This window comes from Bufo gargarizans, chromosome 7 (genome assembly GCF_014858855.1).
Source record: "Bufo gargarizans isolate SCDJY-AF-19 chromosome 7, ASM1485885v1, whole genome shotgun sequence".
In the NCBI taxonomy this organism is placed as follows: Eukaryota; Metazoa; Chordata; class Amphibia; order Anura; family Bufonidae; genus Bufo; species Bufo gargarizans.
Genome location: NC_058086.1, coordinates 193,436,027 through 193,456,936, shown reverse-complemented (window position 1 = coordinate 193,456,936; position 20,910 = coordinate 193,436,027). Strand labels below are relative to the sequence as shown.

Here is a 20,910-nt window from a genome sequence, read left to right as displayed (position 1 = left end):
TGTGAAGGTTCCAAGGCCTGTCATGGTTAGCTGCCTGCAAAGCTGTGTCTGAGGCACCACTTTACAGACAACCTGTCAGAATCCCATAGACTGCAATAGTATTTTAGTGCAGTCTATGGGACAAGCAATCAGAAGATTGCATGTTTAAGTCCTCTAAGAGGTTAAAGGAGTTTTTTCGAGACTTAAATACTGATGATATATCCTCACGATGTCTGATTGGTGGAGGTCTGACTCCCAGTGATCAAATGTTTGAAGGGGCCACAGCACTCAGACAAGCAATGCAGCCTCTTCAACTATGCAAAGTAGGGCTGCAGCTATCGACTATTTTTGTAATCAAGTATTCTATCGATAAATACCAAACAACTAATTAAAAGAACGTTTTTCTTTATAAAAACTCAGCCCCCCCATGCCATCAGGTTCCCCCATGCCATCAGGCCTTTCCCCCCCAGTGCCATCAGGCTGCCCCCCCAGAGCCATCAGGCTGCCCCCCAGTGCCATCAGGTTCCCCCCCTATTGCCATCAGGCTGCCCCCCTAGTGCTATCAGGTCCCCCCCCTATTGCCATTAGCTTCCCTCCGTGTATTCAGCCCCCCCCCCCCCCAGTGACATCAACTGCCCCCCCCCAGTGCCATCAGGCTCCTCCCCAGTGTCATTAGCTGCCCCTCCAGTGCCATCAGCCCCCTCCCCCAGTGCCATCAGCTTTCTTCCCAGTGCCATCAGCTCCCCCCCCCCCGTGCCTTCAGATGCACCCCAGTGCCATCAGCTACCCCTCCAGTGCAATTAGCTGCCCCCTTAGTGCCATCAGCTACCCCCCAGTGCCATCACCTGCCCGTCAGTGCCATCAGCTGCCCCCTCAGTGCCATCAGCTGCCCCCCAGTGCCATCAGCTGCCCCCGAGTGTCACCATCTCCCCCTCCTACCCAAGCCCCCAGCTCCAGTAAAATAGAATACTTACCTTTCCTGTAGGGGCGCAGCTCCACAGTTCGTCTATCTTCTTCTGCGTGCTAACATGCACTATGTCCTGACAATGTGTCAAGATTCTGCGCAGGCTGGCGGGTGACCACGGAGCAGTAATAGCAAGCGCCTCACTCATGCTCCGTGGTCACATGACACAAGTGAATCCTCGATGCAAAGAAAGAGTAATCGTTTCAGCACCATACATTGCACAGTGCCTGCAGTAGAATCCCATTCACCTGAATGGGACTGATCTGCAGAAAGGCCATGTGATCGATGGTTGTGATGTCACAGGCTGAGGAAGAAGCCCCTTCCAACAGCTGATCGCCAGGAGTCCCAGGAGTCAGACCCCCAGATCAGATTTGATGACCTATCCTCAGGATACGTCATCAATATTAAAGTTTTGGAAAGCCCCTTTAAGATGATCATATCCCACTTACTTTTTTAAAGGCTATGAACTCCTTTACACTTTTTTTTTTATAATTTACCGGCTTCATAAATGCAAAATTAAGCAACATTTGCAAAGTTCTTCTCACACATTTGGGCCCCTAAATTGCCAGGGCAGTATAACTACGCCACAAGTGACCCCATTTTGGAAAGAAGACACCCTAAGGTATTCCGTGAGGGGCATGGCGAGTTCCTAGAATTTTTTATTTTTTGTCGCAAGTTAGTGGAATATGAGACTTTGTAAGGAAAAAAGAAAAAAAAAGAAAAATCATCATTTTCCGCTAACTTGTGACAAAAAATAAAAAATTCTAGGAACTCGCCGTGCCCCTCACGGAATACCTTGGGGTGTCTTCTTTCCAAAATGGGGTCACTTGTGGCGTAGTTATACTGCCCTGGCAATTTAGGGGCCCAAATGTGTAAGAAGTACCTTGCAATCAAAATGTGTAAAAAATGGCCTGCGAAATCCGAAAGGTGCACTTTGGAATGTGTGCCCCTTTGCCCACCTTGGCTGCAAAAAAGTGTCACACATCTGGTATCGCCGTACTCAGGAGAAGTTGGGCAATGTGTTTTGGGGGGTCATTTTACATATACCCATGCTGGGTGAGAGAAATATCTTGGCAAAAGACAACTTTTCCCATTTTTTTATACAAAGTTGGCATTTGACCAAGATATTTTTCTCACCCAGCGTGGGTATATGTAAAATGACACCCCAAAACACATTCCCCAACTTCTTCTGAGTACGGCGATACCACATGTGTGACACTTTTTTGCAGCCTAGATGCGCAAAGCGGCCCAAATTCCTTTTAGGAGGGCATTTTTAGACATTTGGATCCCAGACTTCTTCTCACACTTTCGGGCCCCTAAAAAGCCAGGGCAGTATAAATACCCCACATGTGACCCCACTTTGGAAAGAAGACACCCCAAGGTATTCAATGAGGGGCCTGGCGAGTTCCTAGAAATTATTTTTTTTTTGCATAAGTTAGCGGATATTGATTTTTTTTGTTTTTTTCTCACAAAGTCTCACTTTCCGCTAACTTAGGACAGAAATTTCAATCTTTCATGGACTCAATATGCCCCTCACGGAATACCTTGGGGTGTCTTCTTTCCGAAATGGGGTCACATGTGGGGTATTTATACTGCCCTGGCTTTTTAGGGGCCCTAAAGCGTGAGAAGAAGTCTGGAATATAAATGTCTAAAAATGTTTACGCATTTGGATTCCGTGAGGGGTATGGTGCGTCCATGTGAGATTTTATTTTTTGACACAAGTTAGTGGAATATGAGACTTTGTTAGAAAAAACAAAAACAAACAAAAAATTTCCGCTAACTTGTGCCAAAAAAAATGTCTGAATGGAGCCTTACCGGGGGGGGGGGGGGGGGGGTGATCAATGACAGGGGGGTGATCAATGACAGGGGGGTGATCACCCATATAGACTCCCTGATCACCCCCTGTCATTGATCACCCCCCCTGTAAGGCTCCATTCAGACATCCGCATGATTTTTTACGGATCCATGGATACATGGATCGGATCCACAAAACACATGCGGACGTCTGAATGGAGCCTTACAGGGGGGTGATCAATGACAGGGGGGTGATCAATGACAGGGGGTGATCAGGGTAATCAGGGTGACCACCCCCCTGTCACTGATCACCCCCCCTGTAAGGCTCCATTCAGACATCCGCATGATTTTTTACGGATCCATGGATACATGGATCGGATCCACAAAACACATGCGGACGTCTGAATGGAGCCTTACAGGGGGGTTATCAATGACAGGGGGTGATCAGGGCAATCAGGGTGATCACCCCCCTGTCACTGATCACCCCCCCTGTAAGGCTCCATTCAGACATCCGCATGATTTTTTACGGATCCATGGATCGGATCCACAAAACGCATGCGGACGTCTGAATGGAGCCTTACAGGGGGGTTATCAATGACAGGGGGTGATCAGGGTAATCAGGGTGATCACCCCCCTGTCACTGATCACCCCCCCTGTAAGGCTCCATTCAGACATCCGCATGATTTTTTACGGATCCATGGATACATGGATCGGATCCACAAAACGCATGTGGACGTCTGAATGGAGCCTTACAGGGGGGTTATCAATGACAGGGGGTGATCAGGGTAATCAGGGTGATCACCCCCCTGTCACTGATCACCCCCCCTGTAAGGCTCCATTCAGACATCCGCATGATTTTTTACGGATCCATGGATACATGGATCGGATCCACAAAACGCATGCGGACGTCTGAATGGAGCCTTACAGGGGGGTTATCAATGACAGGGGGTGATCAGGGTAATCAGGGTGATCACCCCCCTGTCACTGATCACCCCCCCTGTAAGGCTCCATTCAGACATCCGCATGATTTTTTACGGATCCATGGATACATGGATCGGATCCACAAAACGCATGTGGACGTCTGAATGGAGCCTTACAGGGGGGTTATCAATGACAGGGGGTGATCAGGGTAATCAGGGTGATCACCCCCCTGTCACTGATCACCCCCCCCTGTAAGGCTCCATTCAGACATCCGCATGATTTTTTACGGATCCATGGATACATGGATCGGATCCACAAAACGCATGCGGACGTCTGAATGGAGCCTTACAGGGGGGTTATCAATGACAGGGGGTGATCAGGGTAATCAGGGTGATCACCCCCCTGTCACTGATCACCCCCCCCTGTAAGGCTCTATTCAGACATCCGCATGATTTTTTACGGATCCATGGATCGGATCCACAAAACGCATGTGGACGTCTGAATGGAGCCTTACAGGGGGGTTATCAATGACAGGGGGTAATCAGGGTGATGACCCCCCTGTCACTGATCACCCCCCCTGTAAGGCTCCATTCAGACATCCGCATGATTTTTTACGGATCCATGGATACATGGATCGGATCCATAAAACGCATGTGGACGTCTGAATGGAGCCTTACAGGGGGGTTATCAATGACAGGGGGTGATCAGGGTAATCAGGGTGATCACCCCCCTGTCACTGATCACCCCCCCTGTAAGGCTCCATTCAGACATCCGCATGATTTTTTACGGATCCATGGATACATGGATCGGATCCACAAAACGCATGTGGACGTCTGAATGGAGCCTTACAGGGGGGTTATCAATGACAGGGGGTGATCAGGGTAATCAGGGTGATCACCCCCCTGTCACTGATCACCCCCCCTGTAAGGCTCCATTCAGACATCCGCATGATTTTTTACGGATCCATGGATACATGGATCGGATCCACAAAACGCATGCGAACGTCTGAATGGAGCCTTACAGGGGGGTTATCAATGACAGGGGGGTGATCAGGGAGTGTATATGGGTGATCACCCGCCTGTCATTGATCACCCCCTGTAAGGCTCCATTCAGACGTCCGCATGTGTTTTGCGGATCCGATCCATGTATCCATGGATCCGTGAAAATCATGCGGACGTCTGAATGGAGCCTTACAGGGGGGGTGATCAGTGACAGGGGGGTGATCAATGACAGGGGGTGATCAGGGAGTGTATATGGGTGATCACCCGCCTGTCATTGATCACCCCCCTGTAAGGCTCCATTCAGACGTCCATATGCTTTTTGCGGATCCGATCCATGTATCCGTGGATCCGTAAAAATCATACGGACGTCTGAACGGAGCCTGACAGGGGGGGTGATCAATGACAGGGCGGTGATCAATGACAGGGGGGTGATCAGGGAGTTTATATGGGGTGATCATGGGTGATCAGGGGTTTATAAGGGGTTAATAAGTGACGGGGGGGGGGGGGTGTAGTGTAGTGTGGTGTTTGGTGCGACTGTACTGACCTACCTGAGTCCTCTGGTGGTCGATCCTAACAAAAGGGACCACCAGAGGACCAGGTAGGAGGTATATTAGACGCTGTTATGAAAACAGCGTCTAATATACCTGTTAGGGGTTAAAAAATTCGGATCTCCAGCCTGCCAGCGAGCGATCGCCGCTGGCAGGCTGGAGATCCACTCGCTTACCTTCCGTTCCTGTGAACGCGCGCGCCTGTGTGCGCGCGTTCACAGGAAATCCCGGCCCTCGCGAGATGACGCGTATATGCGTGACTCTGCGCAGGGCTGCCACCTCCGGACCGCACATCTGCGTTAGGCGGTCCGGAGGTGGTTAATGGAGTTTTCTGGGATAGGTCATCAATATGAGATTGGCGGGGCTCTGACTCCCGACACCATCACCGATCAAGGCCGTGGTGGTCTGTGAGCGAGCACTTCCTCCTAGGCCATGGGATGTCATGATTATCGGCCTAGGAGCAGTTCAGTCCCATTCAAGTGAAGCGGGTGAGGTGCAATACCAAGCACAGCCACTAAACCATGGGGAGCGCAGTGCTTGGTAAGAGGCTAGGAGGCTTCATCAGACAGCTGGGTGCCAGGAGTCAGACCCCCACCTATCTCATACTGATATACATATACATTTCTGAGAACCCCTCAGTAGAGATAGCTAAATACATAGCTCTTCCTTTGCTGTGGACCCTATGATTTCTGTAGCCAACCCTCTCATTATTTATGATATTCATTATATCACGATTTCAGCCCCAGAACTACAACTCCCGGCATACATTGCAAGGCTCGTATTCACTGGCAAATCACGCGTTCCAAAGCACTCCAAAAGCCGAGAAAGCTCATTGGTTCGTTGGCTTTACTCCTCCCCATCTCCATTGCGTAATTACGTCACGACCGGACGCCTCCTCTCTTCCTGTCCCAGCTGTGTTCCACTGACAGCAGGCGTGTCTTATTCGTCACTTCCGCCCCTTCTCCTTCCTTTTGGAGACCCCGTGGCACAGCGCGAGTCTCTTTCTCGTCCGGCAGCCCAAGATGGCGCAGGCTAAGGTGAGAGGCTCCGGCCCGGCAACTCTTCTTTTAGTCCGGCTGAGCGGCGGAGTATCCGTGAGCTGAGGGGAGGCGGTCTGGACCCCCGGGGATGCGGTTCGGCTGCGGTAAAAACTGCCGTAAGGTCTGCGGCCTGAGTGCCGGGCTCATGCGGTGGTCCAGCGCTCCCCGTGCACGTCTATGGTAACGCGGCCGATGGCGGGGAGCTTGCTTTACGTCCGTGTCGTGCGTTCTGCGGGATGAGAGCCATGTTAGGACTGGAGCCGGCTGCGGACATCACGTTGGAGCGGCGCCTCCATGCTGCTTCTCCGGGCGTCCCCCTGTGTCAGCTGCTGGGTATCCTGTAGCTTCTCATGGATTTACTGGTCCGGCTGGCATTTGGATCCCCCCTCCCCCATCACAGTCCAGTATACTCCACTCACACCCGCTAGATTCTCTGGCATCAGCCACTTACCTGAAGCAATGTGAACAGTGACATCAATAAAACACTGCCTCATTTATCAAAACTGCCAGGAAAATACTTAGTTGCCCATAGCAACCAATCAGAGCTCCCCTTTCATTTCTTAAAAGGTTCTGAAAAGTGAAAGGTGATCTCTGGTTGTTAATGGCAGCTAAGACTTTTGCCTGTGCATCGTAGTTTATTGTAGGTACCTTAAAGGGTTTCTACCACTTGCATATCACATATTTGGTGATCAGACACTAGCGATCCGCTAGTGTCTGATGTAGCTTACAAGCTAATTATTACCTTAATCCGTTCGGCCCATACCTCAAAAAAAGCACTTATATCTTTATGCAAATGAGCCTCTAGGTGCTATGCAGGCGTTTTTCCAGCACCTTGAGGCTCCGTCTACCTTGCAGTTTGCCGCCCATCGCCTCGCTCCAGCACGCCCATCTTCAACTCTATTCGATCCTCCCCCTGCTTCTGCCTTCCGAAATCTCGCGCCTGCGCCGTTCGTCGCGGCATTCGGCGCAGGCGCGGTCAATGTCTGACCGCTCCATGCTCAGACATTTCCACTGCGCCTGCGCCGATGACATCGGCGCAGGCGCAGTGGAAATGTCTGAGCACGGAGCGGTCAGACATTGCCTGCGCCGAATGGCGCGGGATTTCTGAAGGCTGATGCAGGGGGAGGATCGAATACGGTAAGAGATGGGCGTGCTGGAGCGAGGCGATGGGCGGCAAACTGCAAGGTAGACGGAGCCTCTAGGTGCTGGAAAAAACGCCTGCATAGCACCTAGAGGCTCATTTGCATAAAGATATAAGTGCTTTTTTTGAGGTATCGGCAGCCCGGATTAATGTGATAATTAGCTTGTAAGCTACATCAGACACTAGCGGATCGCTAGTGTCTGATCACCAAATATGTGATATGCAAGTGGTAGAAACCCTTTAAAGGGGTGTCCTGGTTATGTGAAGTTCTCTCCTATCTGCATAGCCGGTGATGCTACTACTGCTGGGACATCCACCAGTCGCCCCCTGAAATACAAGGAGCGGCTGGTCCTGCATGACTTGGCACAACCTTTTTAAAGGGGCTGTCAGACTCGTAGCACTCCTGTGAGCACCACAACGTAGGCTACTTTCACACTCGCGTTTTGGCTTTCTGAAGCATTCTGAATGGAAAAGGATCCGCTCAGAATGCATCGGTTTGCCTCCGTTCAGTCACCATTCCGCTCTGGAGATGGACACCAAAACGCTGCCCGCCTGACGATCCGTCCTGGCACAATGGAAAACCGATCCGTCCCCCGTTGACTTTCAATGGTGTTCAAGACGGATCCGTCTTGGCTATAGAAGACATAATACAACCGGATCCGTTCAGGATGGATGCATGCGGTTGTATTATGGTAACAGAAGCCGTTTTTGCAGATTCATGGTGGATCGGCCCAAAAACGTGAGTGTGAAAGTAGTCTTACCAAGCACGATGCTGTCTTTTGGATAGTGGCAGTGCTTGGTATTACGACTCGGCTCCATTCACTGGAGTGGGACTGAGCTGCCCCTAGACCATGTGACCGTTGAACGTGATGTCACCGGCCTATCTAGCAGCTGATCAGCCGGGAGTCGGCTCCCACCCATCTGATATTGATGACCTGTCCTGAGGATGGAGCCGAGGTCAGGACCGGAGCTCACACTGACACACAAGTTCCTTGCATTGATCTCACTCGTCTGTATCTGGCTTTAGTGTATCCTCTTGTTGGGGTGATGCAAAACCCCTAAAATATGCAGAATAGGTTTTCTCTATTAAGGTAATACCAGTAGCATTGATAAGCCCTAAAAGAGTGCCTGGCTTTCAGCTCTGTACGTTAAAGGGAACCTGTCACCTCCCAAAACCACAAGCCGCCAGCAGCGTGTTTCTGACGATTGTTTTCTTCCTGGAGGCAGATGAAGCAAAAGCTCAGAAAACGTTCATTTATCCCCTGCCGGCGCGCTTCTCTAGTCAGGCTTCAAGTCGAGGGGGCAGCGGCCAGCATGCTTCAAGTCAAGATAACCGCGCTCCCTGCCCCCTCGCCTGTGACTGGCAGCCGGCTGTTCGGCAAAGGCAGCCGAACTCTCTGCTTAAGCGCTGTCTGTCACAGTGAAGCGGCAGGGAGCGTGGTTATCTTGACTTGAAGCAAGCAGGCCGCTGCCCCCTCGACTTGAAGCCTGACTAGAGAAGCGCGCCGGCAGGGGATAAATAACTGTTTTACAGGCTTTTGCTTCATCTGCCTTCAGGAAGAAAACAATCATCGGAAATGCGCTTCTGGTAACTGTCAGGTACTGCTGGCGGCTTGAGATGGTTTTTGGAGGCAACAGGTTCCCTTTAACTCTTGCTATCCTGCTAAATCGTTCGATCATTGTCATCCCTGTAACAGCCAGCATCACTGATGGTTAGGAATGTGGGATTGTGTGAACAGTAATCTTGCCATACCGATTAGGGATCAAACAATATTGTGTTTTTGTTTTGTTTTTTTGTTTTTTGAGCAGATAACCTGTAAACTTTCAGGCCTGCTCTATTAGGGTGAATAGGATCTCACACACTCCCTGCTGCCCTGTGCATAGTGCACACAGCAGCAGTGAGCTGACTATGGCAGCCAGGGCTTCAGTAGCATCCTGGCTGCCATGGTAACCGATCAGAGGATTACGCTGCTGGGGCTCCGATCAGAACTGCCACCAATGAGGAGGGGTCCCTGTGGCCACTGTCACCAATGACTTTAATACTGGGGGGTTTGGCCCACTGCGCAACCAATGATAATTAACCTTTAATACAGATTCAGGAGTCGGGTACAGTAGGCACCTGCTATGCTGGCTGCTTGACTCTGGGGAGGACACTCGGGAGGAGGAGGTGGCTGCCGTTTGCGCAGCGGTACACCCTCCCCCGTCCCTCCTCTTGCTTTATTATTAGCCAGACATTCATTGGTGGCAGTGGTGCGGGCAGCATCAGAGCCCGCTCATTTTATTGGTCTCTGCGGTGGCTGCGTCATAGGAGGGAGGGATTCCCTCCCTCCTCCACTGATTTTTGGCTACTGAACATGGCGGTGTGTGCTAAGCGCCATGTTTTCTCATAAGCGAGCAGCGCTGGATACATTATCGGCAAGGTTAGATAAAATCATAAATATCGGTAAATCCGATAAATAGTCGATCCCTAATACCAATCACCTGTTTGTCATCCATAATGTGCTCATGCAAAGTATGCTTTACTACAGGTTAAGAAGCTGCCCCAAAAACTCATCCAGGGGGGTCTCCCTGGCTTCTACAAGAACATCGGCGGAGGATTCAAAGCTTCAAATCAGGTAATTATCAAGCAGTTTCTTTAATGTGCTTTTACATGGGCCAGTTTTGTAGCGTCCCTCCCTGACAATCGCCTGCTCATCAGCGGAGGAGAGCTTATTTGCATGCAGCCATCTCCTCCACAGTATTGGGTGGAGTGCTCGCTAATGCCATTGCTCCTCCCCATATAGGCTCCTTATTTGCCAGCAGCAGAGGCTCTGTAAACAGCCCAATCTGGTGCCAACAAACCATCATTTAGTTGGCCATATGAATAACGCGACTACCTGGTGAACAAGTGTTTTGCTCGTTCATCATGTAAACAGCCACACCTTCACACCGCCAGATAATTGCTGACAAGTGTTCTGCACTTAGCGGTACTCCCAACGTAGACATTCATGGTATATTCACAGGCTAGGCTATAAATGCCTTATAGATGCAGGGCCACCTATGACACTGTCTGTCTGCAGAAAGGAGGGTTTCCTGGACCCCATCCCACCAGTTGAGGAGGCCACTGCATCCAGGTAGTGAATGAACAGAGGTGGCACACATGGTCTCCATTCACTTCTATAGGAGTTACAGAAAAATCCTGAGACAGTGCTCGGCCACTTCGTCGTTCATTCCTTGGCTTGTTCTTCATGTAGGTGCAGGTCCCAGAGGTGGAAACTGCATCTCATTTATGTGAGCGTTTTGTCAATGATGATCCTTGTGCTTGAGTTTTACTACAATGAAACCATTTCACATGCACTACCATCTGAGACTGCTGACTGGTGCAGTAATGTAATGGTGCCGGCCGCTACTGCCTGTTTGACGTGTGGGTCTTCTATGCAGGTTCTGGTCATCGATGGCAGAGGGACATCTCCTTGGTCGTCTCGCTGCTATTGTTGCAAAGCAAGTGTTGCTTGGTAAGTGTTGAAGCGCGTAAGAAAAACGCAAATGGTCATTGATGAGCCTAAAGTTTCTCATACGAGTTTAACGACCATGAGATGACTACATGCACTACCATCTGAGACCAAGACATCATCTAAACCCCTAAATTGCAGTACTGTTTATGAATGTCTAATACAGTCATCTTTTGCTTCCCTTAGGGCGCAAAGTGGTGGTTGTGAGATGTGAAGGCATCAACATTTCTGGCAACTTCTACCGCAACAAACGTAAGAATTCCAGTTTTTAGCACTTTGCATTATGTCAAATTTACCCTTCACGTCTTATGAATGGCTGGTACATATACATTTTGATAATTTTTCCACATTTTCCTCCATATTGGTTTGCTTCCTTTTACAAAAGTGTTGAGAAAGTGGATAGTGGAGATTTGTAAAGCAGTAATGTGACAGTGGCTGTCGTAATGGAAGTGGACAGAACAAAATGTAATTTTATTATTCATTAGAGCTAGAATAAATGTTGATGGGGATAAGTAGCAATTAAATGGTGTTACCTCTACATGTTATACTGACAAAGAAACCTAATCAAGCAGTACGAAGCTAATCGCGGAGGGAAGGTGGGGCTGTAATATTTGTAGATTTCCCGTCAACAATCTACACAATATATAATATAACACAAAACAGGGGCAGTAAACAGTTAGTTTTCCGGGATTTTGATACCGATGACCTATCCTCAGGATGGGTCATCGGCATCTGATCATCGGTGGTCTGATATCTGGCTGTTTGAGAATGCACCGGCATTCCTGTGAGCTCTGGCCTTCTCGCAGCTCACTACGCTCAGCACCGTACAGTGTATAGCAGCCGTGCTTGGTATCGCTCTCAGCTCCATTCACTTCAATCGGGCTCAGCGTGATACCAAGCACAGGCACTGTGCTTGGTAAGCTGCGAGAGGCCAGGAGCGCTAGTGCTTTCTCAAACAGCTGATGTGCAGGGATCCCGGGTATTGGACCCCCACCAATTGGATACCCGTCACCTATTCTGTGGATAGGTAATCGGTATCGAATCCCCCCTCCTAAACAGGTGCATTGCTGCTCCATTTTCACACTATGGGAGCTGGGCAAGTACAGTGCTTGGGTATCTCTGAAAGTCCCATTGAGTTTGCATGGAATCACAACAGGCATGCTCGATTAGCACTCCTTTCAAATTGGGGCGCAGGACCCCTGTTTTTGTGAGGTGACAAGGTAATCCCAGTCCAGTCACTACCCTTTAGCTAGTAGAAATATCTGATTCTCTTACATGAGTATATTTCATGCAACTGCTTACATGAATGCTTTTTTTTTTTCCCCCTTCCAATAGTTAAGTACCTTGCTTTCCTGCGCAAACGCATGAACACAAACCCTTCCCGTGGACCATACCACTTCAGAGCACCCAGCCGCATCTTCTGGAGGACTGTAAGGGGTATGGAGTTACTGGCTATGTATTTTTTTTTTTGTGTGTAAATAGTTTTTAGGAATATAAATTGCTTTCAGCCTTGAATAATCTTAACATGGTAAATTTAGGAATATAAATCTTATCTACAGCAAGGTTTCTAGCTTATAAAGGACCAATATTGTTAAAATTGTCTGTTATTCCCAAAATGTCCTTGTGGCAAAGTAATGCTGTAAAATAACAAAAATCATTCTATGTTCAGCTGTTTCTCCCTGGGTGTTCTCGGCTCCCGTCCTCCTAGTGTGTGTGTGTATGCTAGGTTGCAGCAATGACAGAGGCATATATGGTGTGTGACTGCTGCAACCAGTCACTGGCCTCAGTTGTCTTGTCATATACCTCTGTCACTACTGCAGGCTTGCATGCAAACACCAGGCGGGAGACCAGAGCTGCGGTGCTGAGAACAGTGAGGAAGAACAAGGTTAGTATAGGTTTTTTGTTTTCTCTACAGCATTGGCTCGTATCAGGCAACTTTTGGAAATGACAACCCATTTAAAGGTGACACACAGGTGACTTATGGAGATTCATGTGTATAATGTAAATTTACTTCTGCATTCAGGAATGCTTCCACACAAGACAAAGAGAGGACAGGCTGCTTTGGAAAGGCTGAAGGTCTTTGATGGTATCCCACCTCCCTATGACAAGGTAAGCGAGCATCCACTAATGCGTTGCTGTAGTAAGACGTTCTTTTATACTAGCTAATTGGCACATTGTTTTTCACCATCTAGAGGAAGCGTATGGTTGTCCCTGCTGCCCTGAAGATCGTGCGCTTGAAGCCAACAAGAAAGGTATGCGACTTCTGCCTTAGATAGTATTGATGTCTTAGTGTTGGTAAGTTGTCATTTGAGAAGTCTAAATGTATTTGGATCTTTGTGTAGTTTGCTTACCTTGGTCGCCTTGCCCATGAAGTTGGCTGGAAGTACCAGGCTGTGACTGCCACTCTTGAAGAGAAAAGGAAGGCAAAGGCCAATCTGTACTATAAGAAAAAGAAGCTGGTCATGGTGAGTAAGATGTATCCTACTATATCTAGTTCTGTGCATAATGGTCAACGTTAGTTTTGGGTGGGTTGCCCAGTTGTAATTGGCTGTATCCTATTCAAAGCAGTGATGGGCAGTGCCTGTCTGGATGTATTTTTGGAGCACCAGTGGCTCTGGACAGTTCACCTGTAGGAAATATTGTAATTCAGTCAGCCTAGTGAGGGAGCAGTGACCCTATAGTTAAAGGGGGTATCCGGTTTCCAATATTGATGACTTATCCTCAAGATGTCATCAATATCAGATCAGTGGGGGTCCGACCTTCGGCACTCTTGCTGATCAGCTGTTTGAAGAGACTGCAGTGCTCTTACAAGTGCTGCTTTCTCTTCAGTGTTGATCTGCTCGCTGTCTACATAGCAGCAGGGAGCATTATAATTACAGCTCCTCCATCCTCCAGTGGTTGTAGTTACTCCATCCCATTTACTTGAACTGTAATTACACTGCTTGTCGCTGTTATGGCAAGTAGATAAATGATGGAGATAATGCAGAGGTGCATTGGATCTGTGGAGGTGCTGGAAGTTGGAATCCACCGATGTGATATTGATGACCTATCCTCAGGATAGGCCATCAATATATGAAGCCAGACAACCCGCTTTAGGAGTGTCTTCCACGAGACAGGGTTTTTTTACAGCGTCAGATGTCCCAGTGCACAGACTAGTTAGTCCAGCTGAAAAGAACATGTTGGATTGAGAGAAAGCTGCTGTCAAATGTCCTTATCAGCTCGGTGCAAGGCACAGTTTACTGTCTTTTATGTTCAAATGTTAGTCCTGGTTGCTGTATTAAAGGGTACCTTGAAGCTTTAAAAGGGACCTGCCACCACTCCTGACATGTCTGTTTTAGTGAATCTTGTATTCCACAAGAAATAAAAATTCAGGAACATTTTACTCTTATGACACCTTTGCCATTCTTCTATTCTTGCAAAAAGTGCCGATAAAGTTGTTGGGTGGGTCAATGCTATTAGTGGCAGACTGGTGGGACACGCCAACTGGTAAGGCTACTTTCACATCAGCATTTTGAGATCCGTTAGAGCAGGGATGCTCACCCTGCGGCTCTCCACCTGTTGTAGATTTGCAACAGCTGGAGGGCCGCAGGTTGAGCATGCCTGCGTTAGAGGATCTCAGAGCTGGGCAAAAAATAACGATTGTTTAGGGCCAATGTATTCTGAATAGGGTATGCTCCGTTCTGGATGCATCGGAATGTCGTCCGCTCCGACCGCATTCAGTTTTGTGACCGGACAGAAAACTGCTGCAGTTTTGTCTGTTCATCGAAACGGAACAAACCGGATTTGTCACTAAAAACAATGTAAGTCAATGGTGCTGAATCTGTCAGCTATTGACTTACATTGTTTTAGTGACTGCTTTGTTCTATTTATAATGGAACAGATGATTCCTGGTGTGTAAACTCAAACTGAACAGTTTTGGTCCTCTGTCGGATCTAAAAACTGTAAACCAAAGTGCAGATGTGAAAGTAGCCCAACACCCGGGGAAAAAGGATGGCGCAAAATATTCATATGAAACGATTCTCCAGAATTGTCATTGCAAAGGGGAATGGAAGTAGCTACTAAAACAGATAAGGTAAGAGGTGATGGGTACTAATGTGTATGGGAGGTTGGTCACACTTGTTTCTACCAGTACTGATGTGGGTATTGCAGCGCTGGCACACCAGAATTTTTCAGCCTGGTCATTGATGATCCTTGTGCTTGAGTTTCACTACAATGAAACCATTTCACATGCACTACCATCTGAGACTGCTGACTGGTGCAGTAATGTAATCGTGCTGATCGATACTACCTGGACTTGTATAAGTGTTAAGTTATCTACAGGAGGCTTTTTATAAAGCACAGAATCCCTTCAGTGGTGGTTGGCATTACAAATATTAGGTCTTTAGCGGAGAGGCCACTTGCTAGGCCCTGGTGTATGAAATTATAGTGTCTGTCCAGGGATGCTGTCTTGACAGTGGAGAAGCACTTTAAGGGTATGTTCACACTGGCAAAATACTGGTCAGAAAAATCTGTATTTTGCCTGTGACCTACAGCATAAGGCCTCATGCACACGGCCGTTGTTTTGTTCCGCATCCGAGACGCAGTTTTGGTGGCTTGGATGCGGACCCATTTACTTCAATGGGGCCACAAAAGATGCGGACAGCACTCCGTGTGCTGTCCGCATCCGTTGCACCGTTCCGTGGCCCCACAAAAAAATATAACCTGTCCCATTCTTGTCCACGCTTTGCGGACAAGAATAGGCAGTTATATTGAAGGCTGTCTGTGCTGTTCTGACGCCATCTGTGTTTTGTGGATTTGCGGACTGCAAAAAAAGGAACTATCGTGTGCATGTAGCCTAAATCTGAGGCTGAGAGCTTTTTTTTTTTTTTTTCTTTCAATGCCCAAAAAAAATCAAACTGCTGCAAAACTCTCATGTGAGTGAGGCCTAGGTTTGGTTTTGATAGGTGAACTTATTAGCGCAGTTTCTGCATATTCCTGTCAATCAGTTGTATGGCTTAGTGTGGTGCATGGGTCTTTAAGGACTTAACCAAATTCTTAATGTAATGCATTATATTTTGCGTTGGTTTACAGTTCATCTACATATGTATTGAAGGAATTGGTTTCTCCCCTCACTGCCATGTTTGCCATTTCTCACGGCTGGCTGAGTATTACTATGCATTATTTTTTTTTTCTATTTTCAGAAACTGAAGAAGCAGGCAGAGAAGAACGTCGAAAGCAAAATTCAAAAGTACACCGATGTTCTGAAGCAGTATGGTATCCTCGTCTAAATGTCCACACAGATTTTGGAAATAAATATTTGAACTTTGCTGGGATGTATGTCTTCATTTTCATCGGTTGTCCATCTGGACACTTACGGCATATTGATAGGCTATGTCACAAATGTCTGATAGGTGCACATCCTACCTGTAACACTTGCCCCTATGTCAAGAAAGGGGCCAAACACACAATCGGGAGACTCAAGGGCCAGGTGTGAGTGAGTCAGTGGTGAGGACGCTGTTGGGAAGGAAAATGAGCTGAGCGTCAGGTACAGCGATGTGCAAGAGCACTGCCCTCATTGCACACAGGATAATTGGCATAAAATAGAAATACATCATTGGGGCAGTACCAGTAGTTGGTCCCACCTCTTCTATTCTCAACAGCAGTGTAAGGGCTCATTCAGGCGGCTGTTTGCTGTCCGCAAACATGCAGGTCCGTTTTTTTGCGGATTAGATGCTGTCCCATTCACTTCTATGGGGCCCTTTTCTTCTATTGCACCGCTCAGCAAAAAAAAAAAAAGAAACGTCCTATACTTGTCAGTAAAAATCAGGACATTGCCCTATTAAAGGCTGGTTACGAATAGTTGGGTGGCACTGCGTGAAGGTATGGGTTCGAGGTTAGGATCCTGCTGCTCGTTTTGATAAAGGCACTTGCATGTCCCGAAACGCGCGTCACCTCTTCTGAGTGGCGAATAAACTTGATATAATTGCAGTACAAAGGAGTGCCGGTTCCTTCCTTCATTCATGGCCCTATTGAAGTCTATGGATCAGCAAAAAAACTGAATGCAATCTGTTATTTTGCAGACATGCTGAATTGTCCGCAAAAAAAGGATCCGCATTATTGCGGACATCTGAATGAGCCCTTACTTGCATGGAGGTTTTTTTTCTCCCAGGCTGTGAGCTGTGCGCTGCGATTGGCCAGCACTGCAGCCTAGGAGAAGGAGACGCCCACAGGGCAAGGGCAGACGCCGCCTACTATAACTTACAGAGCGAAGATACCGGAGGGCATAACGGGAGAACGGAGCGGCGCTCAGGGATAATAAGTGCAGTGAGATCCCCGGGCCGCTGCTCTACATGTCAGCATACTTAGTACACATTGTTTTTACAGGTGAAAGGCCCTCTTTAAAGTAGAAAAAAAAAATTATATATATATATATTTTATTTAGTATCGCCGGGTCCGTAACAACCAGCTCTATAAAAATATCGCATGACCTAACCCCTCGGGTGAACACCGTAAAAAATGAAAACAGTTGCCTCATCCCGCAAACTGAGCCCCTAAATAAGAAAATCGCTCAAATGTAAAAAAAACTATAGCTCTCAGAACATGGACACATTAAAACAATTTTTTTGTTTAAAAAATGCTATTGTGTAAAACTTAAATAAGAAAAAGTATACATATTGGGTATCGCTACATCCGTAACTATCTGCTCTATAAAAATGTCACTTGACCGAACCCCCTCAGGTGAACTCTGTATAAATAAAAACTACTAAAACCAATTTTTTTGGTCACCTTGCCCCATAAAGTGTTATAATGAATGATCAAAAAATCATATGTACCCAAAAATAGTACCAATAAAACTGGCACCTTATCCCCTAGCTTCCAAAATGGGGTCACTTTTTGGGAGTTTTTTTTTTTACTGTAAGTGTGCATCAGGGGGGCTTCAAATGGGAGATGGCATCTAAAAACCATGTGGCGCTCCTTTTCTTCTGTGCCCTGCCGTGATCTCCATTTTCCTTTAATTCTTGTGGAACACCTTAAAGGGTTAACAAAGTTTTTAAAATCGGTTTTAAGTACCTTGAGGGGTGTAGTTTGTACAGTGGGGTCATTTATGGGGTTATCCACTATGTAAGCCCCACAAAGTGACTTCAGACTTAAACTGGTCCTTTTTAAAAAGTGGGTTTTGGCAATTTTCTTAAAGTTTAAGAATTGCTTCTAAGCTTTCTAACGTCCTAAAAAAAGACAATGCAACAGCACCCTGCAAACCAGATAAAGTACAATAATGCCATAGTCACAAAAAATATTAGTGCTAATGCTACTCTTATTTATAAAGTGAGACGCTTGGTAAATGCATTTTGTAGAAAATCATCTGAGGCCGGTCTACCGAACGTCAAGGTGATCTCTGTAAGACGGGTCCTAACACTAAATACTACCTGTTGTTGGCCAGAAAGTGTTGGACCCACATGCATGCTGGGTCCACTCTGCCTTTTACCATTTTTGGTGCCATAATGGCCTCCATTACTTACAGGCCGAGCCCACTCTATACCTCTGCTTGTGCCTGACAGCTTCCAATGAATGTAGTGAGAGTAGGCCACACTGGATCCAACACTTCCTGAACTTTATGGCGGCCATTATGGCGCATAACAGGTAGTATTTAGTGTTGGGACCCGTCTTGCAGAGATCGCCTAGAAGTTCGGCAGACGGGCGCAGATTTTGTACAAAATGCGTTTGCCAAGCGTCTCACTTTATAAATAAGCGTAGCATTAGCACTATAATATATTGTGACTATGGCATTATTGTACTTTATCTGGTTTGCAGGGTGCTGTTGCATTGTCTTTTTTTTCTCTAGGTCTTTGCCATGGCAGCGTGCACCTGCACATTGGGAGGTGCTGACTAACCCCCTTTTTCTTTGCAGACTAAAACTATTAAATTACATTTCCAAAATGATGCCAACATAAAGTAGACATAGTTAAGTAATAAATATTTTGAGGTATCACTTTCTGTTTTAAAAGCAGAGAAATTGAAATGTAGAAAATTGCTAATTTTTAACAAATTTGGGATTTTTTCATAAATAAAGGTGAAATATATTGACTCAAATTTATGACTATCATTAAGTATAATGTGTCAAAAAAGAAAACAAGAAAACAATCTCTGAATGACTTGGATAAGTAAAAGCGTTTCAAAGTTACCACATAAAGTGAGATGTCAGATTTGCTAAATTTAGGCCTGGTCAGGAAGGAGGTAAATGGCCCAGATTGAAGTGGTTAAAGGGGTTGTCCAGGTTCAGAGCTGAACCCGGACATACCCTTATTTTCACCCCGGCAGCCCTCCTGAGCCTGGCATCGGAGCATCTCATGCTCCGATGCGCTCCCGTGCCCTGCGCTAGATCGCGCAGGGCACAGGCTCTTGTGTTTACAATAACACACTGCCGGGCGGAAACTTCCGCCCAGCAGTGTGTTCGGTGACGTCACCGGCTCTGAGGGGCGGGCTTTAGCTCTGCCCTAGCCGTTTTACTGGCTAGGGCAGAGCCAAATCCCGCCCATCAGTGCCGGTGACGTCACCGGGGTTCCTGTCAGCCCCATAGAGAGCCCCGGTACGTCACCGGAACTCAGAAAAATGCCTTTGCCCTGCGCGATTTAGCGCAGGGCAAAGGAGAGCATCGGAGCATGAACTGCTCCGATGCTCATGTCAGGGGGGCTGCCGGGGTGAAAATGGAGGGATGTCCAGGTTCAGCTCTGAACCTGGACAACCCCTTTAAGGATGTTTTTTTATCTTCCACATACGATCCACATTTTTTGCAGATTGGAAGTGGACCCATTCATTGCAATTGGGCCGCAAAAAATGTGGAGTGCTCAATGTGCAATAAAAATAGAATGTCCTACTCTTGTCCTTTTTTCAGACAAGAATAGGCATTTTGACAATAGGGCCCTTGGAAATTGGGAGATATACGCGGGCGGCATCCATATTTTGCGGTTTGCGGACTGCAAAACATTGTACAGTTGTAGGCATGAGGCCTAAGGGCTGCTTCACATGTGTGTGTGTGCAGGCTGGAAATCGTGCTCCGTGTATGAGCGTGCGCCTCCATTGTGGACACTACTTGTCTTGCAGGTGCGCACAGCATTATCATTTATAAGGCTACTTTCACATTAGCGGCAGGATGGATGCTGCTCTGTCCCCATTGACTATAATGAGGACGGATCTCCGTTGCAGCACGACGAGAGGCCGCTGGACTAAAAGTACTGCATGTCCGACTTTTTAGTCTGGCGGCCTCTCACCGTGCTGTGCCGGAGCTCAGCCCCTGTCCCCATTATAGTCAATGGGGACGGAGTGGCGGCAGGACGGATCCGACTGGGTGAACAGCCTGTCGGATCCGTTTTCCCCACTAGTGTGAAAGTACGCTAATGCTATGTATGTGCCTCTGCATGACCTTCCTTCTACAGGATCGTACTGACATAAAGCTGTCACTATGATTCTGTAGCAGTAAGGTCATGCAGAGGCACACAGCATTATAACTCAGTATAATGCCCTGTGCTCCTGCAAGGCGAGCAATGTCCAGAACAGGATCACTGAGTGTGATTTCCGGGCTGCACACGCTCGTGTGAAACGGCTATACAACTTTGGCCCCAACAAGCATCATGTGACCAAGAACCGCTGTGTAGCACTGCAACCCCGCCACATAATGGAAGCAAATGAGGTCGCATCACACCATGACACTGGAATTGCAAAATAAAATCCAACAGTGTTTTTTTTTCTGCAATTTGGGGGACGTTGCATTAGGTTGCAAGGCTGCAGTGCCACAAGTGGCCGAAGTCAATCTGCAGTCATATGCACCAAGGATTGATCGTTATGAAGTTATACATTATATCGTGGGGATTGGATTTGTTATACTTTATTTGTGGAGGCAAGAAAATGGTCTCCCTAAGATGGAACAAAGATGTTCCTATAAATCTTGGTGAGTTGCCTGGCAACTAATGCAGTAAAAGTAAAGGTTACGAAGTGTGGTTTTTGTGCAGTAGAGCTCCAAAGCAATTGCTGGGAAATCAGGCACAGCTACAAAT

The 20,910-nt window shown here is 47.4% G+C and overlaps 1 protein-coding gene and 3 non-coding genes across 4 annotated transcripts; all 4 read left to right on the top strand.

Moving 5' to 3' along the window:
* The first annotated feature begins 6,206 nt into the window (after nucleotides 1–6,206).
* LOC122943780 (60S ribosomal protein L13a-like) lies at nucleotides 6,207–16,185 on the top strand. Its single transcript, XM_044301808.1, is given in 10 exon segments — nucleotides 6,207–6,244; nucleotides 9,917–10,003; nucleotides 10,809–10,829; nucleotides 10,831–10,882; nucleotides 11,066–11,131; nucleotides 12,215–12,316; nucleotides 12,903–12,988; nucleotides 13,072–13,131; nucleotides 13,222–13,344; nucleotides 16,060–16,185. Coding segments are annotated over 10 exon segments (699 nt in total). The 5' UTR covers nucleotides 6,207–6,229; the 3' UTR covers nucleotides 16,147–16,185.
* LOC122944344 lies at nucleotides 10,667–10,741 on the top strand. The gene has a single exon (XR_006391003.1). It is a non-coding gene; the product is annotated as a small nucleolar RNA Z195/SNORD33/SNORD32 family (small nucleolar RNA).
* Nucleotides 10,914–10,993, top strand: LOC122944341. Its single transcript, XR_006391001.1, has one exon. It is a non-coding gene; the product is annotated as a small nucleolar RNA Z195/SNORD33/SNORD32 family (small nucleolar RNA).
* Nucleotides 15,054–15,128, top strand: LOC122944343. Its single transcript, XR_006391002.1, has one exon. It is a non-coding gene; the product is annotated as a small nucleolar RNA Z195/SNORD33/SNORD32 family (small nucleolar RNA).
* Nucleotides 16,186–20,910: the final 4,725 nt, after the last annotated feature.